This window comes from Maylandia zebra, linkage group LG14 (assembly GCF_041146795.1).
Source record: "Maylandia zebra isolate NMK-2024a linkage group LG14, Mzebra_GT3a, whole genome shotgun sequence".
NCBI classification, from domain to species: Eukaryota; Metazoa; Chordata; class Actinopteri; order Cichliformes; family Cichlidae; genus Maylandia; species Maylandia zebra.
Genome location: NC_135180.1, coordinates 10,094,228 through 10,121,930, shown reverse-complemented (window position 1 = coordinate 10,121,930; position 27,703 = coordinate 10,094,228). Strand labels below are relative to the sequence as shown.

The following is a 27,703-nucleotide window of genomic DNA, read 5'->3' as shown; positions in this document are numbered from 1 at the left end:
ATTACGTCCGCTGCAGTCCAAATTCACACGGCAGAGGTATTACTTTCCAATTCCTCCCTGAAACAGTGCTTATCAAAGAAGCGGTTTCCAGTCACCAAGCACATCAGCAAAGGTAATTTAATTTTAGGTTTAGATTTTAGCCGTTATGGTATAGAGTTCCCTTTGATCAGGAAATAGTTTCTCCTTAAGAGCAGCAGTAGCTCCTAAAATCCAATATGTCTTAATAAGAAGAAGAAAACAGGAACAAATCATGACACTTAGCATTTTCACTGGAAAAATAATAGCTGCTTCCCAGTGTTGTTCATTGATCTGTTGTGCATATAGAGAACAATCCACCACCTATTCCCTCCATGTTTCTCATCGAGCATTCTATTGTTAGAGCAGCTCAAGGCTACCGGCGCACCAAATGCCCCCACTCCAAGTGCACTGGGAGAAAAGTTGGAAAGAAACACTCTCACTAAGGAAATGTAATCAATAGACTTGTAGCAAAGGCATTTCAGGCAGGGGATCAACTCTGACCTGTATTCAGAGATATTACAGGTGCAAGGGGAGGCACATATATGTGTGAGCTTGGAACAAAAACACAAGATGTAGTTTCAGTGTTTGTGCTGCCAAAAAAGCCTTCACTCTCAGGAGTTTTTCACAGCCATTTGAAGAAATAAAAAAAGAAACCTAAGCGTATCCTGGGTTTACAAAAGAATGTACAGATATAACATATACATGCATAAGTTCGACCTTAACCTCAGATGCTGGGATTAACCCTTTAGCAGAAACACATTTTTGCAGGTGTTCTAAAATTGTCATCCATCAGACTCTGACAGCAGTTTTATGAAAGGCTTTCGTGAAAAATTCCTTCAGCTGCAAAATATTTGTGGTTTCTCTCGCGTCTGTTTTGTCTCCCTGCGCAACATCCGAGTTTGATTCACACATGGGCTTTTTTTAACTGGGGCACTCAATAAACCTACATTTCTTCTCTTTGAGCCGTTGAGTTTGTGTGCTGGTGTGGCTGGGGTCATTATTCTTTGGAAAGATAAATTTCTGGGTTAACTTTCAGCTGTCAGACAGATGGTCTGACGTTATCTCAAAGCACCATTTGATGATGCTCAATTTGTTGTTGAATTCATTGCTTAGTCTTTGAGGGAGTATCGGAGCTCCATCTCATTACATTTTTACCACTGTGCCTCACATTCGGTGTAAAGTTCACTTCCTGGAAAGCTGTGTTTTGTCTGTGGCAAACATGTCCCCATCTTTGACTTAACTGTCCGTTGCTATTTGTCTGCATGTGTGGTGACAAACCATTAAAGCAAAGCCTCCACCGCACATGCTGGTCACATTTGTGCAATCTCTTTGTGACTGCACATGCATCCACTTTGAAACTAACAGTTGCGAGAGCTTTTAGTAGATCTTGAGATGAAAACCAGCTGGTTGTCACTTGAAAACGAGCCACCTGTCGATGAAGTTCCTTTCAGTGGAATGATTTAGTTCAAATCACAGAGATCTTTTTGTAAATCCCTTGCTAGCCGGTCAGCAGCCATAGAGAGAAAAGAGGGAAAAGGGTATTTTTTTTGGAGCCACTTGTAACTGTTCTGAGTACACTAATTGTTGTTGCAAGTGCACAAGATGTCATTTGCTCCACACTATACCAGTTTTCTCCCCAACATGCTAAATACTCTACTACAGTATTAACAGATTCAAATCCCCCCAAAACACAACTTAGTTGAAACATAAACCAGGTTTCGCTCCATTTTTAGTCATGTAGTAATCACCATGTTGCCCATGGTGATGTTTGTAGTGGTCCTGGGTTCTGGTAGGTTTGGTCAGAAAGTGATAACGCAGCATTATAAGTTATAAATAACTGTGCCTGCAAAAGAGTAGGCTGTGATTAATAGTCCACCATCCCTTTTGGCAGTGTCTATCACACATACACACGCACACACACTGGAGGAGGCAGGTCTTCAAATGCCCTGGCTATCAATAATCTGCATCGCTAAATTATAAAGTAACCAACATTCATCATACACCTCTCTGCTATTAGGCTAAGAAACAATCAGGTAGTCTAAGGAGCTTGGAAAGAAAAGCGTATGGACTTCTTTGAGTTGCTTGAAGACGTTTCACCTCTCATCCGAGAAGCTTCTTCAGTTCTAAGGGTCAAATGGTGGAGAGTCCCAGATTTAAACCCAGTGGGAGTTTCCCCCCAAAGAGGGACAAAGGACCCCCTGACCATCCTCTACCTAATCCCATGAGCCAAGGTGTGAAAGCGGGTGTGGGTCACAATCAGCCAGGGTTTTGGGTGAGTTCATTGTGAAACCTGGCCCCACCCTATCATCCTGAGGTCAGATGGCCCAGGATGTGAGTGGGCGTTAAGGCGTCTGGGGAGGGAACTCAAAAACTGGATTATAGATGGCAGAGAGTTGGTGTCATAAACCACCGCCTCTGTTCAAAGATGGTCGCTCACAGTGGACATAGATGATAGATGGCTTCTTTCACTCCTCTTTCAAACCATCTGTCCTCTCTGTCCAAAATATGAACGTTGGCATCCTCGAAAGAGTGTCCTTTATCCTTAAGATGCAGATGGACTGCTGAGTCTTGTCCTGTGGAGGTGGCTCTTCTGTGTTGTGCCATGCGCTTGTGAAGTGGCTGTTTGGTCTCTCCAATGTAGAGGTCTGGGCATTCCTCGCTGCACTGTACAGCATACACCACATTGTTAAGTCTGTGTTTTGGAGTTTTGTCTTTCGGGTGAACCAGTTTCTCTCTGAGCGTGTTGCTGGGTCTGAAGTACACTGGGATGTCGTGCTTGGAGAAAACTCTCCTGAGTTTCTCTGATACACCGGCTACATAGGGGATGACAATGTTGTTGCGTCTGTCTTTCTTATCCTCCCTCGCTGGTGTCTGATCTTCTTTTCTGTGCCTCTTTGCTGACTGTAAAAACGCCCATTTAGGATAGCCGCATGTTTTGAGTGCTTCCTTTACATGCATGTGTTCCTTCCTTCAGGCTTAGAAGGAACATGTTCTGCCCGGTGGTGTAGGGTCCTAATTACTCCAAGTTTGTGTTCCAGAGGACATATCTCAGCTAGCTTGGAAATGCCTTGGTGTTCCCCCGGAAAAGCTAGAGGAGGTGACTGCTGCTCCTGTGACCTTAACTCAGACTGATGGATGGATGGATGGATGGACTTTGTAGAGAAATTTTACAAGCCTAGTTTTTAGTTTTATTTTAGTCAAGTAAAACGTTTTGGTGTTTTCAAAATCAATGAATGCAACAATTCCTATCCTGCTGCCTGCCCTTTGACAGTTGGAAACAGGACATTTTTTGCATTTAATTAATGTTTCAGTAATTAGAAAGCTTCAGGCTTCATGTACTTTATCTTGTACATGTAAAAAATGTATTTTTTTCTCTATTATGGTTTAACAGTCATTAGTGTCCATTTTTTGTCTGAAGGTTGTAGTGAGCAATAGACCTTGGCATGTTGATAACTCACATTTCATCCAAGAGGTTTAAACAAGAAAGTTTTTACCAGTTACTCCTCTATATAAGGAGGCTCTATATAATAATTGCTGTCTGGAAACTGGAAACTGAAGAAATACAGGAATGCAATAACTTTCCATGTTATGAAAAGGTCAACAAAACGTTATTTATTTAAATGTATCAACACGCATGCTATATTTCAAAAGAGGCTCAAATGTTTACTTATCTAAATTGTGCAAAATAGCCAACAGCTATGAGATATTAAAGTATTTTTTCAAGCAGAACATCAATATCAAAGTGTTTCATGAAATCTGAAGGCCTCACTTACATTTACATAATTGCTATTTGCAGCGTAGCAGCTGAAAGCTTACAGTTAGTTGGTAAATCCTAATTTACCGTAGATTTAATGACAATTATTGCCAACTGTCATTGTAGCTCTGTTAAAGCTAATAATTGGTACTTCTGTGATATGGTGACACCAGAAGGCAAACATTTAGTCTGTCTTGTTATTCTTATTTGTGGAAGTAGATATACAAATTATTAGCTTGTTTTTTATGATAAATTAGTAAATTGTCTGTGTTTGCTTTCAAAATCTAAAACTAGTTCAGAATTTTCCTGTTTTAGTTTTTATCTCGGGAGTTATCAAGAAGCAAATATATTGCTATAGGTTGGAAACATTCTCGGCTGTGAAGTAACTTTTACTGGCTGTCAGTGACGCTAATGGCATTATTAGCTATAGCTAGCTATAACTCCTGTCTTGGGTTAGTCAGATAATACAGCATTTATCAAATGTTGATATAAGTACTTTCAGCAATTACAGGCAGAAGAATTAGTATAACAATAACTTCTGAACATCAAAAAGGGTGATATTGTCACGGCCGAGGCCGCTTCAAAAAGGTGACAGGACTCAAATGCAGGACGCTGAACAGCACGTAAGTAGTTTTAGAGACGATGTTTAATTACTCAGAAAATATTCATAAACAGGAAAGTGAGTTTAACAAGTACGAAGTGCCACAACTGAATCAACAGGGGTCTTAAGCCGCCTGGGCTAAGTAACAGTCTGGTCCTGGTCAGTGGGAACAGCAGTTCCGGGGATTGGGCTGGAGAGCGAGTCACACTAGGTCCAGGAAAAGGGTTAGGGTCACTGTAAACAGAGTACAGACGTTCAGGTATGGATAAGGAGACATATGGATACGCTGTTTGTTCAAAATCCTTCTTCGTACTGCGTACTTGCCGCGGGTGGTCAGAGATGACGTGGAGGGGTGAGTGGTCCGGGTGTGTGGTCCAAAACTCCTGGCGTGGAGGCAGAGAGGCAGGTAGGTGGTTCGGGTGAACAGCCTGTGGGACTGTCAGGTGGTCCAGTATCCGGGTTGGAGCTCTTCGGCAGAGATTAGTGTTTGGCAGCTTGGTGTGGCTATGAAAAAGACGCACAATGAGACAAACACACAATGAGACGAGGTGATTCACAAAGTGCATGCGGAATCATGGTGGTGGCCTGCACTGACTGGTGTTAGCTGAGAATCTGGCGAAGAGAGGTTGAGTGCGCTGGCCTTATGAGTCCCCGGCTAAATTACCCACAGGTGTGAGCGATCAGCAAAACACTGAGGCTCCTCCCAGGGGTGGAGATGCCGGCTCGGAGGGAGACACACTGGCACACACCCGGACCATGACAGATATATGTGAATATACAGTACAAGTGATCTTTCTAGCCATGCATAGCTTAGCTCTGATGCTAAATGTTTCAATATAACAGTAAACAGTGGAAAGATCAGGTTGATGATAGACATTTGTGATGCACAGCGAACGATTACATTTTAGATCCCCTGTCTGGTTTATGACCAAATTCCCGTTAGCCTCAGCTGTGTTCAGTCTTTAATGGTAATTTTTAGAAATGTGAGCGTGCTAGCACACAAAGTAAACCATAACATCAGTGTCATCCTTGTGTATACTGCAGGAGAAAATGCTTCATTTAGGTAAAGCAAGTATTCAAAATACATTCACGGCACGACCTTGCCTTACTTAATGTATTCCTTTCCTATCTGACACCCACTCACTCTCTACTATCCAGATTAGCATAGAAATGTGATGATATAATATAGTGTAATGCCAGGTTTCATGGGGCTTTTCTAATGTGCACACTTTTGAGTCAGTCCCCGCTCTCGGTGCTCCCTGAAAAACCTTCAAGGAAATCTCTGTTCACCCCTGAATTCATGCGTGCAGGCTTCATACTCACCATAGAGACATTACGCCTCTGCACGCAGCGTGGGCACGTGTATGTACACATGCGCTGAGATTGTACACACACTCAAATCAATTCCCCTTAGACAAGATTAGCCAATCTATCTTCATTACGCTTCATTAAATAGATAACATGTGACGCGCTCGCTCAGTGTGTAGGATGTAGTCTCCTGTGGGCGCAGACAAAGATGTGTGAAATGTAATTAATTGTTTCTTTACACAATACGTCTCGTTCCATTAATGAAAGTGATTGAGTTCCTCTTTATACACTCCAGGTTAGACTGGTGACAGTTCATTTCTACATTTTAACTAGTCTAGCTACTTCCTCTCATCTTGTTCAAATTTGCTCCTCTCTTCACTTTCTGTCTCTTTTCTTTGATCTTTTGCATTCACCTGGTCCCCCCACCCACCCAGCACTGAAAACCAAAGTGCTGAAGAAGATAGTGAGCTTCAAGACAATTTCCATGGCAACAGATTTTCAATCATACCTCTCCAATAACATTGCTCTGACAGTTCGTCCAGGGAGGGCTGAATATGATGTGGCTTAGACTTTGATCACGATCCCACTGATCTTTCAATCAACGTCAGATAATATTGAATCTCAGCTGACCTCCATCTCCATTAAGCAGCTGATTTAATCATTTAGCTTTCTCTCAGTTTCAAATATTGAAACTGCACACTGGGTTATAGATATCTGAAGGCATAAAATAATGCGACTAATTTCTATGCAGTAGTCATTACCTGGGGTTTTTCTCTGAGATTTATCGCAGAGATGTCAAAAGCAAAACTCCCATTGTTTGACTAACCTCCCGTGTCAGAGTCCCTGACACTTTCTCAGTGTTTCTCAGGGTGAGCGGTTCTGGGTTTCACAGAGCCTGAAGCCCCCTCGCTGCAAACTTTAGCGTGGTCTCGCCCACAGCTGAGACCGCTGACATTTACTGTTGTTACAAACAGCGCATTTTCTCACTCACCCTTGAGATCTCCCCTCTGCAATTTATTTCCACCACCACGATTCCATCATCCCACATTTCTTTTTAGATTAAGTGAAGTATCAGTCGATGTTGTAGTAGATATTATATTTCTCTTGGTCCTCGGAGAGTCCCTCTCCAATGCAGATAATTGCATCTTTTTTGAAGAAGAAGAAATTCACCAAGATCTGAACTTTTGGTTCATCTGCTTTTTCAAGAAGTTACTGCAATTTCCTAAAACTTCATTTACCACGAGGTGTAGATGTGTAGAATGGATACTGAAGTAAAGCTTGTTATTTTTGTTTGTTTTTTGTTTAGACCCAAATTATCACATATCAGTCCAGTTAGTTCCGATGCCACACATTCAACACATGAATTAATTGTGATATTACACACAATGATAGCACCACCTCTATGACTGAAGATGAAACACAGTTAGCATGGTAGCACATCAAAGAATGTGCCATTGTTACCTCCTGACCCCACCCATAGATCTCTAATAAGACATAGCAGATCTTTGCTAATGAGATGCCGAGCCACTGTGTTCTTTACATGGGTAATTAGCCGGATTGCTCGTTAAACAATTAGTCAGATATCTCTCTGGTAGTCTCTGTGCACTCTGTTCACACACTTTGTCCGACATTTGCAGATGCCCATTCCTACCTTAATTGAAGCTTTCAGACAAAGCAACTAATTCAAGTCTGCGTAACAAATTGTTGAATATTAGCTGCACTTTCACCTGTACAGTCCATCTAAGTCAGTTGGAATTTTTGAGCATGAGCCGACTGTGAATTTAAATGTTTGCTTCTGTTGTGGAATATGAGCATGAACGCATCCTATAATTTAAAATTGTCCCTTATTTATTTAGGCCTTTTTCTTGAGTGAGCCTCAAACAAATTTATGGTGTGAGTGCAGTGCATGTGTGATGTGTGGCTACAAATACCTGTTTACTGGTCCAATTGGGACGCCGTACATGACAATTCCTGCAAATCCAAAAATCCCACAGGCACCCCTTTGTGACTGACCAGGTGTGTGGAAATGAGAAGGCTTTGTCTCTCTTTCTCGAGTTGCAGCGGGTGTGTGTGTGTGTGTTCACTGCCTAGTTCTACATCAGTAATGCCTAAGGGCAGAGACTACCTCAAAGTGCTCTCCGTTTCCCAAGTGTGGCTAATTAGTGCAGCTACGAACGAGGACAACACTTCACATAAGCAGGCTGTCACCTTTGAAGATATATGTCATATCACCTTGAAATGTGAAATAAGACAAAGTTGGAAAGAAATACATACATTGCATAATATTTGAGCCCCAAAGCTTCTAGTATATTTAATATCTGAGTCAGATTGGCCATTTTGCCTTTCATTCTAAACGTGGCCATGCAAAGCGTGGTGGAGTGGGCGGCAAAATAATGGCAGTAATCTTATTAAATCGTATATCATGAAAACACTGGTGAATTCTGTTTTGTTGGTTGTTATGTAAACTATGGGGGAAAAAATCATATAGTCTGAGCGTATATTAAAAAAGGCTTAAATAAACTGCACACAGGAGCGTCACACATTCAGTAAAGTGACTGTATGTAATGCCATGTGGCTCCATGCAGCTTTTTGGCTATCTGAGCTGGCTGTTTCTTGGCTGAAAGCAGACTTCCCACACTGAGCTCATCAAAGAAAAAGCAGCAACACAACTTTCAAGAGGCCCTTCTCGTACCCAGGGAAACAAATACTGCCATTTTGTAAGGAGCATGTTGTGGAGACGAGTCCCATTGTTAGCTAAACTTAGTTCTTCACTGGCAGCGACGTATATTTTGGGTCATAGTCATGTTGGAAGACAAAGTGACCACCCAGACTCAGTTTTGCTGCTGATTGCTTGACATGTTCACATATTTCTTCCTTCATGATTCCTTCCACTTTGATGAGATTCCCACTTCCAGTCTTTGAAATTTTTGGCTTCCTACTTCTGCGTGGCTTTCTTTGAATTTCTCCATGATACTTCTCACCTCAGTTGACACTTGGAAACTCTGTGGCATCACTAATGCCAAGGAAAACCTTGTGCATCTGACAGAACAGCCGTATTTGATGCATTCGGATGAGAACACCTCGGGTTTAACGCAAATAAAATAGGGCATGTTAATTATTGAGCTTAAGACTTGCTGTTTTCTGCTGTTTTCATCTTTTTTGCTAAGCTAGGCTTTTGGCTTCGAAAATAACAGCAGTATCAATTTCCACAATATGTTGAGCTGTTCCTTTTAAAATTGAACGGCACTTCATTAGTCATTGTTTTACCACTGATCATACAGCAGAAATCCATCATTTAGTCAGTTTCTCTGTCACTTTAATTTGTGTACCCTCCCGCTCTGCCTGCTCTCTTTGTTCCTCTCCCTGGTACCTCCTTCACTCATACCTCCACCTCTTTTGTCTTTCTGTCTCACTGCAGCCGAGCCGTTGGACGGAGAAGAGTACCTGGACATTATAGGCATCATGCGAACCCAAGCAGGCCGCTATGAATGTAAGGCCAGCAACGACGTCGCCACTCCCGATGTCAAATACGTCAATGTGATTGTCAACTGTAAGTAAATACAGAGCGCAGTGCGTGCTTTATTCCAAACTGAACACTGATCAATATCCTTGACACATTTAATGTCAAGCATTTAATATGATGATACACTCGGTGGATAAAAGCCTATAAAAGTCAAGATTGGAGGATAGGCATATGGGTAGAAGCATATAGAGTGTAACAGTATGACATGGAGTGAAGGACGTATGTTGAAAGTTTTGGAGCACCCTTCAATCTTCTCAAGATGAGTCCAGGTAGAAAGAGAAGCTCAGTAACATTGATTGCAGAAGTCATTGCCATGGTAATTCTCACATAACACATCATCATTTAAAGGATACTTCAAACTTCTAAACAAGACCACGTAATCACGTCCTTTCCACGGTTTATATCCTGACAAGTGTTAATACACTCGTCGGCTGTTCAGGATTGATGAAGAGCTCATGAGCCATCGCAAACCAACACCTCCCCCAAAGAGAAGTTACAGAATTCTCTTTGATCTGAATAAATCATGGATGGCTGTTTGCCCAAACCGCACTTTAGCCAACACTGAGTGCCTGAATTAAATGATAAAGATTATTTTATTAAACCATTTCCTATCCTGACTGGAAAATGGGCATTAATCCACTTGGGACACATTTTTGGCCATTGGGGTGGAAAATGATTATGTGTGGATGATGAATGCTAATATACTTGATAAATGTGAACTCAGTCGATTAAGTTCACTGATTAATCGAGACCTGGATAATCTGTTTGACATCGTTTTTTGAGCTGTGAGAGCTAAAACTGGAGCAAAATCTTACACTGAATCTACAAAATGTGGCAAACACTCAACTCACAAGTCGCAAAAAGTTGATTCTGTTCACCTGGACGTTTGCAGCGTTTTCAGTGGGAGAAATGTTTTGTCACTCATTCAAGTGACTTCTTCAGTCTCAGCTGACTGCAGGTTTCCCCAACCTTATAAACAGTACATTTGCACAATAACTGAACCTAGAGCACTAAATGAACAACGGGCTATAAGATCAGTACCTTCATCACTGATTATTATGCAAATTATCATGACCATTGATCAGAAATTGTTTATTTTTTTATTTTTTTATTTTTTGCCTGTCCCATTTGGTTCTTTAGCCGTCAGAATTGTTGTCTGAAGACCAACAAGGATACCCAATGGATTTATTTTGCCAAATGGATCATCGTGGCATTGCCGTATTGGTCCATTTGATCGACCTTTGTTTTTATTATTTATTTTATTTTCAGATGTTACAGACGGGACAGACATGAGTGAGGGATAGGAAAAGGAGAAAGAAAGAGGAAGGAAAAGAAAAACAGAAGGGAAGAGGGACAGTGAGAAAGGGAAAAAAATAAAATAAAATAAAATAAAATCTCCTGGATCACCTGTTGAGAGAAGAAGAATAGAAAACAAGCAAAAAAAACCAAAGCAACATACTAAACACAACACCATCGCATTAATCTAGCTAAGTGTAAACAGCAGTAAATACTAAATATTCAATGTTGTTGTGCAGCACGCAGGACAGACAGCGCACAATGTGCTTTGAAGTAGCAGCCAAGAAAGGTGTAATTTAAGTCTACGAACAGTGAACACGCGTGTGCACACCTGTGTGGATCAGCGCGCTTGTATTCAAATGGTTTCCACATGTAATGGTCTGCAAGAGGATGTAGAGAGCCATAGCCCCGTCCCCCAGGGCATGAAGCAGGCATGGAGGAGATCCAGGCCCCAGACATCCAGAGGCCCCAGAGTGCGAGAGCCCAAGGAGGACCACCGGAGGGGCATCCGTGCCACCTTCATGGGAAGGGCTGAGGATCCCCAGACGAGGCGTCACCCAGTAGCCACCGAGCAGAAGCTAGAGGGGGCCAGCACTGCCGGCAGCCAGCTGTGCCAGAGTGAACCGAGCCGCAGGCCCAGAGGCCGGAGGCCCAAGGGCCCCCCGCACCCCGGAGGAGGCCTGACCGAGCAACAGGCGCCAGGCCCCGCCAAGTAGCCACCGGGAGTGAGCTGGTACATACCTGAGCGCCCAGCCCCGGACACCAAGAACCACCAATGCACCGACCCCTGAGGGCATCAGTCACCGGCAGGGAAATTGTTTATAAGGTTGGGGAAACGCTGCAAACGTCCAGGTGAACAGATTCAACCTTTTTACTTGCCTGGATGATTGAGCATGCATCAAGTCAACTCACAAGTGTTTGTGATTAAATTCAAATTTCCTTTGCACCGCACTCACAGTTCTGCTCAGAAGTTTATGTACAGTCATTGTGGACTTGACCGTCAAGGTCATTTGGGGATTTAACGATGTCTTTGAACTGTTCTTTTTCATGACTTGACTTTTTAATTACAAAAACTGGGAGCACAAGTTTGAATGTACTTTGGATTTACTTTGAATTTACCTCCACTAATATCTGGTTTAATGTTCCTAAGCAAATTGCACCTCAACCAGATGCTACCAAGGTTCTGGCATTCTGGTTGTTATTTCTCTTGACAGAATCGGTAGAGTTCATTTAAATTGGTTGGTTTCCTGGCACAGACTCTACTTTTAAGCCCAGTCCACAAATTTTCAGTGGAGATGAGGTTGGAGCTTTAAGTCATTACAATCATTAAGGACATGTGCTGTATAAACATTCCACTCTGGAAAAGAACAGTTGAAAGAAGTCATTAAACGACTCAAATTACCCCGACATTTATACCCATGATGAGTGTATGTAAACTTCTGACCACAACTGTATATTAGTAATGCTGTTCAGACATGCTTGTCACTATATTAGTCTGACTATTTCAAAGATACCTATCCCCACACATTAACGTGTGACTTATGTCAGCATTGCGTGACTCTGCAGATCCTCCAACAATAAAGAAAACCCAGAGCTCCGAGACTCCCGTGGGCCGCAACGGGACACTGCGGTGTGAAGTAACCGCAGTCCCCACACCAGAGTTCGAATGGTACAGAGACGATAAAAGGTAAAAGCATTACCCGCTTGTTTTTTTTGTTTTTTTTACACTGCAAACCACACTACACACTACTAGAACTGCATAAACAATGACTTGAAGGAGAGATAACACAACATTCAGCTGTCAAGATCAAATTTCAGTGAAAAATGCTGGCTGTCTAAAGTTGCAGATAAATAGAGTTCACATAGTGGCTCAAGTTCAGGTTGTAATCTCAGCCTGTGTGTTTTCTTTGCCTCCACAAAGACCAATCAAGGGCTAAGAGTGAACTAAAATATTAATACAGTTGAAACAACAACATCAGGCGCATACAATCAAGCTGTGTACCAACAACCCATTACATAGAGGGCAAGCCATCAGCCTCCCTTACCACAAACAACCATGGCAACTCACTGACTGATGGTAATGAACTCCTGTAGTGTTTCAAGACGGAAAACCTTCTCTCATTTAAAATGACTGGAAACTGCACAGTCCTGGAAAAAAGCCTTCACGATGTTTGAAACGCTCATACTCGACGTGAATTACAATCCTGTCCTGGAACCTTTTTATGTCTGATCATTATTAATTAGTTACAGCTAAAGTGCTGCTGGTCACAGGCAACTGATGAAAGCGTGCGGAAATGACTCTGAATGGACTTGACCTCTCTTGGCCCAAGGCAGTCAGAAAACTTGATTTAGGTTGTTGGCTTTGCACCTAAAGTAATCATAGAGGCTAAATAGATTTTATAAGAATTAAGTGCGAGTAATGAATTAACTCACTGTATGAGCTGTCTTTAAATAACAGGGCAACAGCAAGGTCCTGCTTGTTGTTGTGCATTAAAAACGGCTTCCATCAGTATCGTTCTGCATGGTTTGTCCTGAGTTGATCCCTTCTCAGCCTCTAAGTGTTTTTTTCATATTTTCAGTGCTAGGCATGCTCTGTATTATGACCCAGTGGTTATAATGGATTGCTTTGATTCCTTTGTCAAATGTGCTCTTACAGTGGTCCCCATTGTCACACCCTTGTCTGGCTTTGATAACATCGTCCGTGTAGTTCATTGGTGAGTAATCACCCACTTTATCGTTCACTCTGCTGCTATTCTGTTGTTAATTGAACATCGCAGCAGTGGTTTCTGTGACATTCTTTTGAGAAGAGAAAAACGACACCAGATCGGCCTTGCTGCTACTTTATATGGTGTAGCTGCTGAAAATCTCAGAAACTCTTTTCCTTTTCTTTTTTTACTGAAAGTAATTCCACTGAAATGGAAATCTGGATCCCTGCACTGTACTGTCTCCTGTGAAATTGCCAGTTGTGTGACCAGACACAGATGTTTATTGGAAAGCTATCTCTTTTAAGTGTCATGCGTGTGCCTGAAAAACACTTGAAGAGGAAGGAAATGTAATGGCATTCAAAGGGAATGACAAGCCAGTGCCTCAGTTTCAACACTTGTCATTTAATAACCTGAGAAATTTCCTCCTCAGCTGCAGACTCAACGGCTGAGTCAGTGTGGGAACGCAGAGGGCTCGACGGGAACAAGCTAATGATAAGAAAAAATAAATAAAGACGAAAAATACATGCTGCAGTAAAAGTTCACCGAAGACTGTAGGAAAAATATTGGAAGAGTGTTATCACAGATATACTCTCTAAAGCAATAGTCCTATCATGACAGTGCTTGAAAAGAAAGATTAATGGTAGTAGCTGAAATATTTTTGCATTATCTGTTGTTTCCAACTCTCATCCATCTCAGTTGTTTTGTCCCGCAGAGGATTTTGGCCGTGCGCCTATTCAAGGCACCCTTCTTCCTCTACACCAGTGGAAAATGTTATTGCTCTTTCTCCTTGGACGATGGTGATGTTAATGCACAATAATAATATCATTTATCTTTGCTTGGCTTTTTAATTTTACTGCCTGGTTGTGTCTTATTTACCTGATTCTTTACAGGAGGTCTTGCTCCTGCGCTTGTTTCCTCCTTAATTAGTTTAACCTCGTACACACACAGATTATCAGATAATATCTGCATTTAAATTCAATTGTATGTAATGGGCTGTTGCCCAGTCTTAGATTCTCATATGGCATATATGTGGTTAAAGGTGTAAGATTTAGGGTAGATCCTCATTTCCAGTTGCCTACTTTTTATGTCTGCAGACATCAAGTAAAAGATTATCATACCACCCGTTTTGGAAAAGTGTGTACTTCCTAATTGTCAGCAGGGGTTTATTCTTCTTCTTCTTCTTTAATCTGCTTATATAAAATCTGTGGCTCCAACTTGCTATGTTGGTTGAAAGCATCTTCTGCTATTTTAGTGTGATACATAATGTTTCTGTATGAATTACACTGAAATGAGAAGAGGCCTAAAACATGTAATATTGGGCAAAAGCACGGTCTATTAAAAGACAAATGTTCTAGTCGAGTGCCCCGGCCTCGACAGCTAAATACCTGTAAAAGATAAACAAGGTTCTTCAAGTCTGTGCTACATTGAATTAAGGATAAACATTAGCTCTAATATTAATAATAAAACAGTTCAGGATATTGCTCTTAGTATTCATATTTTTAAACATATTCAAATGTTATACATTAAATTTTAGCAACATCAGAAAAGGCTTTGATAATAAAACTTTTTTGGCTAATGAAACCATACCTTTGCTAATGTTCTCAAGTTCTTCACTGTTTAAAACAAAGGAAGCTGCTGTAGCTAATGAGCAGTGTGCCTGATCTTTAGAAGGAACACTTCTTTGCTATTTAGCTGGTGTGCTAACAACTGCAGCTCAGGTTTATGCTGATAAACACTGTGCCCTTTTTGATTGGAAAGCTATAAAAATCTCTAATGGTCATCATTCATTCCCTTTCATCTCAACTTGATGAAATCTTTATAGGTGATATCACTAATAACAACTGACAAATTAACAACTCTCCTATACTCCTTTGATCAGATAAGCTCAAAATCAGACAGCTAAGTTCGGCAGGGAAGTGTGTTATAATTGAAAGGAAAGAACTCTTTTCTTCTCATTTCTACATTTTTTAGAAGTATATTTAAAAGTTCCACTGAAGTTTTCTCATTAGCTTTGGTCGCTATTCTAATTAGCGAAACCTCTCAGATCTAGGATTATTCTGGTTAAATCTCATTGTATTTGATAACTTAACTCCTTTAATATTTTTATACTGTTTCTTTCTTTTTTATTGGGACTCACTGATCTGCAGTAAAAGGTGTTGTAAAACAACTCTTTCAGTGGCATTACAGAGTGGCGGCCCCACACATTGCAAAGAAACTTTGCCTCCTCGTCAAAGTCAGCTTAGAAGGACTTCAGCAGTTTTTGTAATCACTTCCTCTCCCGGGTTTGTTTTATCCCCTCCAAAAAAACAAAAAAAAAAAACACAGCAGCTTGCCTGGAACGGGACTGAGGCACCAATTTTTGGTTCCAAAAGCTTTGCTCTCACCTGCACCGAGCAAACTGAGGAAACAAACAATCCAGAGTTTGAACAAACTGTTTGGCACGAGCTGGTGAACACACAACGAGGTGCTGAACTCTGAGCAGAGAAGCTTAACTCCACTAAAACTGCAAACATCCATCTTCTGTCAGTCTCGCTGAAATCTCCTCAGGTGATGAATTGAAATTCATGCTATGAAACAGAAATGAGCGTTACTTCACAACGCCTCTGACTTTGCTGGTCTCTGAGAATCTTCACAGTGCTTGAAGACCCAATTAGCCTCAGCAGAGACAGATACATCATGAGTTTAGAGCAGTGATAATGCTACCTGGATGTCATGACCCTTCCTGCACTTTTTGCATTCTCCCACTGCTTCCACATTTGTAAGTTGTAAATCAGTACACTACAAAACTTAGAATCAGCATCTGCCTATCTCCAAAAGCATCTAAAGTAGGATGCTTCTCCTGCTCTTTGAACAGTGATTCGCTCCATCCGTGCTCCTGACATGAGAAAATCCAAACTGAGTTGTCAGCTAGTGTGACAGACGGATATGTTTGTTGTTTTGTCAGCTGACGCGCGGCTGTCACAACGACCAGAGCATTTTCAATCATCTCTGGGTTACAAGTCTCAGCAGGACTCTCCTCTTGATTTCATTTATCACTGGCCCTGAATCATGACAGACCTGTCACTCTCCTTGGCGCTGATGACCTACTTTAGATGCTCCCACAGGCTGCGGAATCTAATCTGTCGTCCGATGATTTGCTTTGGTCTTTCATCTGTCCCGGCCCGAGACTGCAGCCCTCGTGAGCGCACCACATGCCCTCTGCCAAATAAACGGGGTCAAATCATTTCAGTTCAGGGTTTTATTGTAGCTTCCTTGCATTAGGAAACAATGGTTGGAAGATATCCAGTAGAGCTCTGCTGCCCTCTGCCTGTGAGGAAAATCATCAAACATAAAAGCGTCCCTCCAAAAATAAAGGGGGGGGGGTGAAAAAAAGGTTGACATCCACAACTCCTGCCAAATTTCAGATAATATATTCCAGTGTATTATGCCAGATGAAGAACCTGGCAGACACACAGGCATATTTGAGGATGAACTTGAAATCAGAAGTGATGGAAGTCGTGAAGCTGCGTGTGCCAACGCGTTAAAAGTTAAAATGTTGAGCTCCATAAATGCAAATATGGAGAAGGTGAACTCTGGGAGGACACAGATCCATTTTAATTTTTTTTTATTATAACATCGTAGTTTTCTGCAGCTGGTTAAGTGAACTAACAGCCTTTGTAGCAAACTGTGAAAACAAAAGAGACTTCTATCTTTTCTGTCTGCGTCCATTCAGACTCTTGCCAGAGCATCACAAATCATGAGCTGCAATCTACTGTAAAAAAAACAAACATAGGTGTTTGTTTTCAGCTCCCTGTAGTGCTGTGCATTATCTAGATCGCTCAGCATGCTCCGTAGGCAGGCAGGCCTTTTTAATAGTGCAGTCACTTCTCATGAAGACACACTGGAGAATATATCTTCTGCTGCTGGCCTTATCATCAGAGAGGGAGGGGGAGACTGTGCCGGTGCACTTGCCCCGTCTTCTCTTACTTTCAAACGCACACACACACTGTTCCCAGCACTCCCAAGGACCTCAACACTCCCTACCGCCACCGCAGCACCCCGGCAAACCAAATTATGCTGTGCCATGATGTGCCGTTTCCTTTTTATGTTAATACTTCCTATCAGCCTCGTATGTGTCAGCACAAACTTCTCGCTCCTCTGCTCAAATTCCGATTACCACATTACCCCGACTTAAGTAGGATTAAGTTGAGGCGCCTTGAATGAGCCTCACCTCATTCATGATATGAAAGCGCTCAATCAGCCCAGAACAAGACGAATCCATTATGCACGGCGTGGCGTTAAATTAGTTTTATTTAGTCGTGATGATATAAGGAGCAGTTCATCAGCAAGGTATACAGTCTGAGTCAGCAAAAGCTGTATTGATTCATTTGCTGTGAGTGGGGTTCAAGGTTGACATCAGCGACAGTCAGAAGTGTGACGGTCGCTAGCAGCGTGTTGGTATTTCATCTGGACGAAAACAACTGAAAGTATTCTTTTGGTTGGTGTTAAAGAAAGAAAATTAAAATAATGTGAACAGTGACATTTGAATTGTTGATTTAGAGAAAGAAAGTAACGCATAATTTTTTCCACTCGTTTGCAAGTTCTGCAGGTATTCATCCAAAGCTAAATCTTCACAGGCGTTTCCCCTCGCCCCGTGCGAACTGCATGTTGTTCTCTTTGCTCGATAGGACGCTGCATTCACCTGCTGGTAAAATGCAGCGTCCTATCAAACTGTTAATGAAAAAAATTTGTTCCAAAATGAGAAAGGCTTATCTCGCTCTTCTGAGCAGCCACAACGCCTACGCTCAGAGAGTTCAGCAGCGTGACCCCCGCTGATGCAAAGTAACGTCCGGCTAGAAGGTACAACTTGTTTTGGAATGTAATTAATGGGCTTGGCTATCTGAAGACCTTTACTCCAGTACAGTAACAGTCCATTAGCAAAACATTGCAGGCAGACATGATTATAAAACATATGGACATATATAATGTATCACTTTGTAAAGACATTTTGAATGTTGTTTCAAGGTTTCTGGTTTCAAGACCTAATTTTAATCTTTGTTACTTTGAAGTTTCTTAAAACTGTCTGGTCTACGTCTCCTCTCCAGGCTGGCTAATACCCAGAGCATCACCATCCAAACTTCTGGAACTACCACTAGTCTCACGATTGCCAACATCACTGAAGAGGATTATGGGAACTATACCTGCGTGGCCTCAAACCGACTGGGCGTCCAGAATGCCAGCCTTTTCCTCTATAGTGAGTATATACACAATAAAATGGTGAATAGACTAGTACCTATAGAGTACTTTTCTACTCTAACTGAGCGATCAAAGTGATTTATACTACAAGCTTCATTCAGCCAATCACACATATATTCATGTGAGCACTTTTTTCTATAGCTAAGCACTTGTCTAACCCCCACACACCCTCGGGGCAACTCTGGATTCAGTATTTTGCCCTAAGGATACTTCAAAACAAGCTGGAGTAGATGGGAATAAAATCACCAACTTTCTGATTGGTAGACCTGCTCACCACCCTCACTACTTCCATGTGCTATTTAAATGTGACATTAGAGGCATGTCTTACAGACATAAAGACCTGGGTGACCTATGATTTTATGCTTGTGAAGTCAGACAAAGCTAGAGTTGCTGTATTTGGCCATAAGCAACATGTCTAACCAGATACTTAGATGTCTGCTAGTACCACCCTGGTGTCCATTACTAATGTCATGATCAGGAAATGTCCGCTAACACACATTTTTAGGGCCAACTGAGTTCATCTTTGCCATCTTTGCCAACTTAAGACTCATTTATTTAGATTGGCTTTTAATTCGATTTGTGCTGTGTGTTTTATTATTAATGTATTTTATGTATTTCTGTTTTATATTACTGTGAAGCACTTTGTGGTTTTTATCCTGTGAAAAGTGCTATATAAATAAATTGATTTGATCATGTCAAAATTAGAACCATCCTGTCTCAGAGTGATGCTGAAAAACTAGTCCATGCATTTGTTATTTCCAGGGTGGACTACTCGAATTCTCTGTTAACCATTTGTCCTAAAAGCTCCCTGAAAAGCCTTGAAAACACAGAAGTGAGGTCATATTTCTCCTATATTGGCTCCTCTTTATTGACTCTCCGTTGAATCAAGGAATTAAATTCAAAGTCCTCACGTACAAAGTCCTGAAAGACCAGGCTCCATCATATCTTAAAGGCCTCATTGTATCACATTGTCCCAGTAGAGCTCTTCGCTCTCAAACTGCAGGCTTACTTGAATTTGCCAGTTTTTTAAAGTAGAATGGGAGGCAGAGCCTTCAGCTATCAGTATCTCTCTGTGGAACCAGTGTCCAGATTATTTGGGAAGGCGGACACCTTCTCTGCTTTAAAGATTAAGCTCAAACTTTTTCTTCTCTGTAACATTTATGGGGCTGGTCCCTTAGTTAAGCTGCTGTATACTCAGGCTGAGCACGTATCCTCCACCCCTTTCTATGCAGTCCCTGTGTGTTCATATATAACAATAAGACTATAGTATCATCACTACACCATGTATGACCAAGACGTCACCTGGGGTGCTGGTTTTGCTCACTGGGCGTAGCAGGCAGCCCATATGCTATAATGCTGTTGCAGATGCCTGGGTGTTCCTTTACTGCACCTCTTTTTTCCTGTCCTCTGTCACAAAAAATCACCTAAAGGATAATGAATATGGAGGTTAAGTGTTAATTTTATTAACCTAATTTCCTGCTGAACTATTGAAAACCAGAAGAGCAGCAGTTCGCTGCAGTTTGTGTGCTCTGCTTTAAGCTTCGCTGCTGAACGACTGCGAGAAGTAAAGAGCTCACTGTGTGTTCATTTCTAGTCATTTGGCCGACTGTGTTCTCAACTCTGCGTGAGAGCGATTTTGCTGAACACTTAGAGAAATTTAGGAAAGATGGCTCGAGCGGGAGAATGAAATGAGCTTTTGGCAGTTGGTGAAAAGTTTTAAGTTTCAGACTAAAGTCAAAGAGAAGCCAAGTCTGTTTCTGTGCTCTGTGATGCAGTCTCTGCCCTTAGAAACGTTATTTAAACATGCAAAAAAAACACCACAAAAGAACTATTAATGGGAAAAAACCTCAGGAAAAGCAAAGTATTCCTTTCCAAAGGTGAACAAACGTATTTTAAGTGAAGCATATGGTTCATTAGGACATGGAGTGAGGTCAGACTACAGAAAAACCAAGAGGCAAAACTCAAGAATGCTAACACACATAAAGGAAAGACCAACGAACACAGACACAGAGAGAGAAGACTCTCCCAGAACAGTAGCATGTCCCCCCAGATTGTCCTAATCCACCTTCAGCACCCAAGAATGGGACAGACACACAAAGGCACCCTCAGCTCGGTGGTGAAGATTTAAAAGGGAAGAAGGGGGATCGGGCTAGATGTAACCAAAGCTTGTCTCAATTCACAAGCATCAAAACTAAAATTAGATCACAGTGCGGATGTCTTTAATAACTGAGCTGCATTCATAAGCATGTAAATGTTTGCAATATTCATGAAGCGTTCTAGTTCCATCACTGATTTTTGGCCACTTGAGGGTATAAAAAAGCATGTTAACAAGCTGACATACACAATCACACACACGTCTCTGGCACCTAAACTTCTCAGACATCCAGATCCACAAGAGCAGCGCTGGTGTCAATTTGGAGTTCTTTTATTTGGAGCAGTGGTTAAATCCACTTTGATTTATTTTACAGACTATTGATTTCATGGTTTTTCTGAATATAAGGCTCTTTAGCTGCTCAAACACGGTCGGCAGCTGGGCATCAAATGGCATACAGCGGGGTTATCAGAGTTGTTTTGTTGGTAATGAGAACATGTGGGGGTTGCTGAGAAGATCGAGGAATAAACAGCGCTCGTAAATGGTTCAGCCTGAAGAATCGTGAAGCTGCGCAGGGCCGCAGAGCCGGGTGATGATTCCACCATTACTTTTATGGTTCGCTGTTAATATCATATTTTTCACATTGGCAGCTGTCAGAGATCCCACACAGTTGTTTCACTGAGCACAAAATTAATGCTGTTTGAATTGCTTTCTTTGAGCTTTCACACCCCAAAGCCTGGCTGGCACAGTGCTGCTTTGAGCTCAGAGGGCCGTCGTGTACCCAACATTTGAATTTTATATCAAACTGCACTCAAAAACAACACACTTCAAAATGATGGGTGCATGTATAATATGCCACGAGCGCCGTAAACAATACCAGAGCAACAAACCCACATTTCCCGTGGCCAGCAGTGGCTCCACTCACTGTGACAAATGTGTCTCGTTGTCTCTGCCAGCACTTAAAAGCTGTAAAAAGATGAAATCGTGGCAGGGAGGCAAAGCCAAATGGAGACTAGCTCCCAAAGGAAGACATCTGCACTGACACTGCAGACTGGGATTTGAACAAAAGGGAAACATGTTTGAAAGTTAAAAGAGATGATCAATTTATTTTTGGTGGCAATAAAACCTCCTTTTTCGTGATACTCCAAAGAAAGAAAGAAAGTGCCAACATATAGAAACAAAGTAGTAATATATAATAAAACAGTAACAAAAGTCCCACAGAACGCCTGGATACAGATCAACATTAGTCCATGACAATATTTCCTTTGGATAAGTTAGGTCTGTGTTTTTGTTGAGTTTAGTGACATCTAACATTTATTTTACTGGACTGACACACAGGAAAAGGTGATAAGTGTTTCTTTTACACTCAAAATACTGTCTAAATGTCGGTTTATTCGCTCCATAAATCTTGTGCAGAAGAGTGGTGGAAGAAAGCTGCAGAGATCAAAAGTCATAAAAAGCCAGTTTGTGGGAAATGTGAAGGAATTTTTACTTTCCATATCATGAACTTGGTAGAAATGCAACATATGGAGGGCCCAAACAAGTTCTGCAATTATTATATGCAACTAGCAGGTAAAACTTACTTTAGTTGTGTTTGTTTAGCATTCAAATCACATGATTTTCACTGATCATATACCTAACCTGATAGCCTGGCTACTGCTGACTTAACTTAGCTTGATGAGCTACAAACATGGCAACAAGTATTACAGGCAGTTGTTAAACCAGCAGCTTGCAGTTTCCTGTATTATGCAACAAGACTGCATTTATTTATTTTTTTCTGTCATATTAAGCTTGATCAGCAGGCTCACCGGTTTATGCCTCCTCTGTGGTTTAAAGCGTTGAATGATCACTGAATAACACAGCGTCAATGGCACAACATGGCCACTAGATGTCACCAAAAACTCCTGCAAAAGGCTACAAACACATGTTTATTTTCCAGTTTACTGTGTAGAATGTCTGCTAGCAACAGAACAGCGATGCAATGACCCTTTTTTGTGCAGGATTAAAAGGAAATAAAACTGTATTGTTCTTTTTCTTGTTCAAACCAATATCTTATTAACCCTGCTGCCTTTCTCTCTTTGCTTCTCCACACAGGACCCGGGACAGGCAGAGATATCAACGGCTCTGCCTGTGTATCTCAATCACTGTGGCTCCTGCTAGCCTCCTTCGCCTGCCTTTTCTTGAAGTGTTAATATCCCTGCCCTCTATCCTTCCCCTTCTCTCCCCCCAGCCTCGCACCTTGGCCTTCCGCCCCATTCGCTCTTCTTCTTCTTCTTCTTCTCTCCAACTCACCGGCATCCTTACTGCTACCTTATTACCAACTTTGCCGCCCTCTTCCCCAGACTGTTTGCATCATGATACAGAAACCTTACGTGCTGTTGAGCACTGCTTACAGGTGTGAAAAAAAAACGATGAGTTATGAGTAAAATGTTTTAGGAACAACAACAAAAAAAAAAAAAGAGTAAAATGAAGGACAAAACAAGCAAACAGTGCTTTTTAAAGAATTGCATTGTTCTTTTTGATTGGTATGCACTTCTTTTGTTTCTGCTTTATCTTGTCTTCTGGGTCTGGGTCGGGCTTTGGGAGGGGGGTTGTGGGGGGGTTGTTTGTTTTTTTGTTGTCTACATGGGAATAAAAATGAAGGTGGCCTGGCTCACAGGGACACCAAGAAAACAATCATTTGTCTCTAGGACTACTGAAGACATGAGGTGTATTTCTTCTTACTCCCTTAGATGTATTATGTTAACTTAAAGCGTAGATTTAACCGAGTGTTTATAACCAGTGCATTAATGAGAAACACGTAAAGCATCTGCCAAATATACACGTAAATTTCAAACTAACACATGTGAAACTCAAAGGGAAACTGCTACGGCTGATTTTGCGATGAGATTAGAGCTGTAATTTGATGCTACTGTGCTGAAACACAGATATAGTGTTAGGCAGATACCTCTGCAATCAGTGTCATTGCAAGCGGAGCCCAGAAATATGGGAACAGAAACAAACCTGAAGAAATGAGTTTGTCTGGAGCTCTGTGATATCTTGCGACCCTTCCCCATTATTCCAAAAAACAACCTGTTTTTCTTTTTCTTTCTAGACTCTCACTTACAAACAACAACAAAAAAGAGAACAGGGAAGAGAAACACACAGTAGGTTATAATGATGCGTATTGTACATAGTAAAATTTTGTATTACTCTATGATAAGAAAACCATGATGTGCAGTTTATCTCAGAGGCTGCACCGAGCAGTGTTTGCATTCAGTCGATGAGTTTTAGGATCATTTTATCCCTACTGCTGGAATTTGGATAAAAATGTATGACACCAATGAATGACTTACTTTTTTGTTTTTCTCTTAATCAAAAACACGTGTTTTCATACGAAAATGATACAGAAAAAATCATATTATATAGATATTGGGGGTATTATTTTGTGTGCACCTCATGAATCCACTGTCCTTATATATGAAAAAAGCTCATTTTACATGATTCTGAATATGGTTGTGATTTGTTGAGGATTAATGAAATGCAGACCTTTGGACCTGGCAGATACCCATTATACAACAATGTTTTTTATGTTGTTTTTTGTTTTTTATAATTCTGTGCAGTAATTATTGTACCTGTCCTTGAAACGAGATGCGTGCTAGCTTAAATGATGTTAAACAGAGGGAGTATTATGAGCTTCATAATGCTCTTACGCATACCTGAGATTTAATATGACAGAAGAAACCAAATGAATACTGAATGCAGTTCCCCTCAGTGTCACCAAGGCCACTGTGCTGAAGGCCTTATGGGGAAAAAAATCAAACAAATGAGAAATAATGAGAATAATAGTGCTGTTACCTCACCGTGTCCTACAGCAAGATTTCTAATCACTCTTTTGCCAATGCTTAGACTGAACAGTGAGTTAGTTTCTTTATGAACAAAATGGTTAAATAAATATGTTACGTGTTGATATTTTGAAGAAAATCTTTCAAAGGGAGCAGCTCGTAGGCCGTAGCTGTTAAAGAGACAGCACTGACACTGGTGGTGACTAATAGCGTTTGGACTCCAGTGCCCAGCTCAGCTCTTTGATTGGATGTGTGCGTTCAGGTCTCCGCTCTTTCAAACAACCAAGCCGAGATAGTACTGTAAAAACACACGTGTAATTAATGTCATCCTTGTCACGCATTAAAAGACTCGTTCCCAGTGTGTTCTCTCATTGTAAATGCTTCTGAGGCCATGGCTGTGTGTGTAGTGTTGGTAATGCTCCAGTCTAAGCTGAGACGTACAGAGACTGAAAACCCACCGCGTTTTTAATCAAAACTGAAGCATTTATGAATTCATATTTCCATTAGCTCCATGAGACACAACGAAAACAATGTCTTGCGATCAGATCTCTTAGAATACGAAAGAAGCTGCTTGTTTTTACACTTTTATTGTGTTGCGTGCTTTTTTTATTATTTTATCTTATTTGGTTTTATTTTACAACTGTGCGAATGAGTCCTGGTGTTTTTATACTGCAGTCTGCAGATTGATTTTTAGGCTCTAACTTAACCATACTTGAGGACGCTATTGTAGTTTATCAGCAGTTATCTTCTTACCTTAATTAGAGCCGAATGATCTGGTAGCTGTGGTGAAATAGTTTTTCATGATCAGTTTCCATAAATATGGTCTGTGCTACCAGTGAGCTTTACAGAAGAGACAAAATAAATGTGTTGTCTCTTTGTTTTATTTCAGCGGGGGAGACCCTGACAGACCAAAAAAGCTGGGTCAGATATCCCCAAATTGTGTTCTGCATTTAATTTCATGAGCCTGCATACAGGTCATTGTCTAGAATTTCTGCCATTCAGGTGTGTTTTCCAATGAGACTAAGCTCACCGATGTGGAAGTGCTTCCGTGCGGGTTAAAACCAGCTAATAAGCACTTGACTTATAGGACCACTGATGTAAAAGCCATGGAGCTCTGTCTTATCCATAAAGCAGCGAGAAAAAAGGAGATCTGGTGTTATTCCATTGCTCATAGAAACCAACAGCCAGCCTATAATGACACAGCACCAACCCCCTGCAGACAGACCTAGATATCTACTCAAGACTGTAGATACAGCTATGTAGTTTACTACTCAGCATTGCCTCAAAACATCGCCGAACTGGCTTGTGTATGTGTGCGTGTGTACTCATCTGTTTATATGATTAACCTGCTGGAAAAGTGGCATACATGTGAGGCATGAGATAAATGATGAGTTGGCCCAGCAGCTAACTATCTACTTTCCATTGAGCTATGGTTACACTTGTAACCCTCTATATTAAGTTTAGATTGTTTTTTTTCTCTTCCTCTGTGTGTATATACAGCATTATGTTTCTACTGTAGAATGTTGTAAAGTCAGCAAATCCATAAGATTGTGTTTATACAACTCTACATTTAAAAGTTTAAAAGGCAAATGTAACTATCATGTTTGTACTTCCTTCCCTTTGTCGCGGGGAATTAAGATTCAATCATGGATTAGGACACAGCAATGTCCCTTTTTTTCTATTTTACTTTATTATGGTATAAGGTAATTGAAGTCAGTTTCTAAAAAATAAAATATGACATGTAATAAAGGTATATGAGAAATGTTAACAAAATAAAGTTGTTTGAATTCAGTGTTCTGTATTTGAATGTGACATGAAATGTCGAAGCAAAGTAACCTTTTCTTTCTGGAGACAGCTTGGAACACATGTTGTGTTAATCACCATGTAACATGCAAATAAAATAATATATGTATTGTTATGTTTTCTCTGGGAGACGTTTTTGTCCGCGGGAAACGTGTGAAAATTCTGCTCATTAGCAAGGGGAATGGTCCATTTTCACCTTTTTCTGGTGCCAAAGACAAAGACTGTGGTGTTATCACTACCACATATTGCCACACATTAATGACAATATGGCTCAGGCTCTTTTCACCACAGAGATGTGCAGCAAGTGCTGCAATAAAAGGTTTCGCCACTAGGTGTCACACTAAACCAAATTATGCCCTACATGAGACTTTTCTAGTCTTACTCACCGCTCCTGATCTACAAGCCACACGGTGCAATGTTTTTGGAATGTATGCAAACGTTATAAAATGTCAATTTCAGAAAAACATGTAGGTTCACATTTTTCAATTCAAACCTCACACACCAGTAGGGAAAATGTAGCTGTTCACCATTGTTTTCATACCTGAGCACAGTGGGTACAGTTTTTTGTTTTTTTAATTTCATTTTTGTTGTTGTCCTTTTTAAATAGAAGGTGCTAGCAAGCATTCTCTTCAAAGTACAGGGATTTCAAATGGGAATGATGAGTGACAATGCAGGAAGATAAGAGAGTATGAGGATGGTATGAACTAGCCATTTTAATTGAGGAGATTATGCTCTTCTTGTTAGCACTTGACAAATAGATTGCGGAAGGCATTTATGTAAATGTTATATTCAGGTCTTGCATTTTTCCATGGAGTCCTTGAGCCCTGATGGGACCTATAGCATTTGCATACACAGATTGCTTGTAAAGGATTAAGTCATTCAGATTTTAATTAAAAAAATCAGTAATGCTCAGTGCAAAATGTGCATGTAAACATATGTAAAGACTTATGTAAAGACTTTGGAGAAATCTGGTAAAGGAGTGTGAGTGTACCTAAAAAATATCACCTGGTTCTTAGTATATCTTAAGATTAGCCACAGGTGCAAATCATCATCCCTCCTATTCAGTTGGTACGGTGATTGGTTGGTTGGTGCTGATTTATTGTTTGATTTTAGCCAATTGTGCATTATGGCCAAATGTGTCAGCCTTGGTCCCATCTTTCCAAAGGATGTTGTTCAAACAGTCTTGTGGTTTATTCAGATGCAACTTTGGAAACCTGGGCCGTTCCCATGTTTCTCCTGGCAGCCCTTCCAAACATACTTGAGCCTTCTTTTTTTCTTTTCTTTTTTTTTTTTTATTGTCGTGAACGTTAACATTTAAGAAGCTAACTGAGGCCTGTGAGCGATGTGTATAATGGCTGGCCTTGGGGTGAATTTGGTGGTATTCCTGGGAAGATCAACAGCTTCCTGGAATGTTTTCCACTCAAATAATCTTTCTCACTGTAGAATGATGGAATTGAAACTGTTTGGAAATTACCTTATAACTTATAACAGACTGATGGGCAGCAACATTTACTTCTCTAAGATCATTGATTATGTCGTTCCTT

At 41.0% G+C, this 27,703-nt stretch overlaps 1 protein-coding gene and 1 long non-coding RNA gene across 3 annotated transcripts in view; one reads left to right on the top strand and one right to left on the bottom strand.

The window, feature by feature from the left end:
* The window catches only part of lsamp (limbic system associated membrane protein), a 476,457-nt gene extending 450,183 nt beyond the window's left edge, over positions 1-26,274 (top strand). For both annotated transcript variants that reach the window (XM_004567024.4, XM_004567022.3), the window contains 4 exons: positions 9,100-9,231; positions 12,067-12,187; positions 18,290-18,438; positions 22,627-26,274. In XM_004567024.4, coding sequence (XP_004567081.1) covers positions 9,100-9,231; positions 12,067-12,187; positions 18,290-18,438; positions 22,627-22,724 — 500 coding nt within the window. In that variant the 3' untranslated portion in view covers positions 22,725-26,274. The remainder of the gene's footprint in view (positions 1-9,099; positions 9,232-12,066; positions 12,188-18,289; positions 18,439-22,626) is intronic.
* Positions 4,130-5,087, bottom strand: LOC143422033 (uncharacterized). The gene is made up of 3 exons (XR_013101631.1): positions 4,969-5,087; positions 4,694-4,877; positions 4,130-4,607 (listed from the first exon to the last, which is right to left on the bottom strand). It is a non-coding gene; the product is annotated as an uncharacterized LOC143422033 (long non-coding RNA).
* Positions 26,275-27,703: the final 1,429 nt, after the last annotated feature.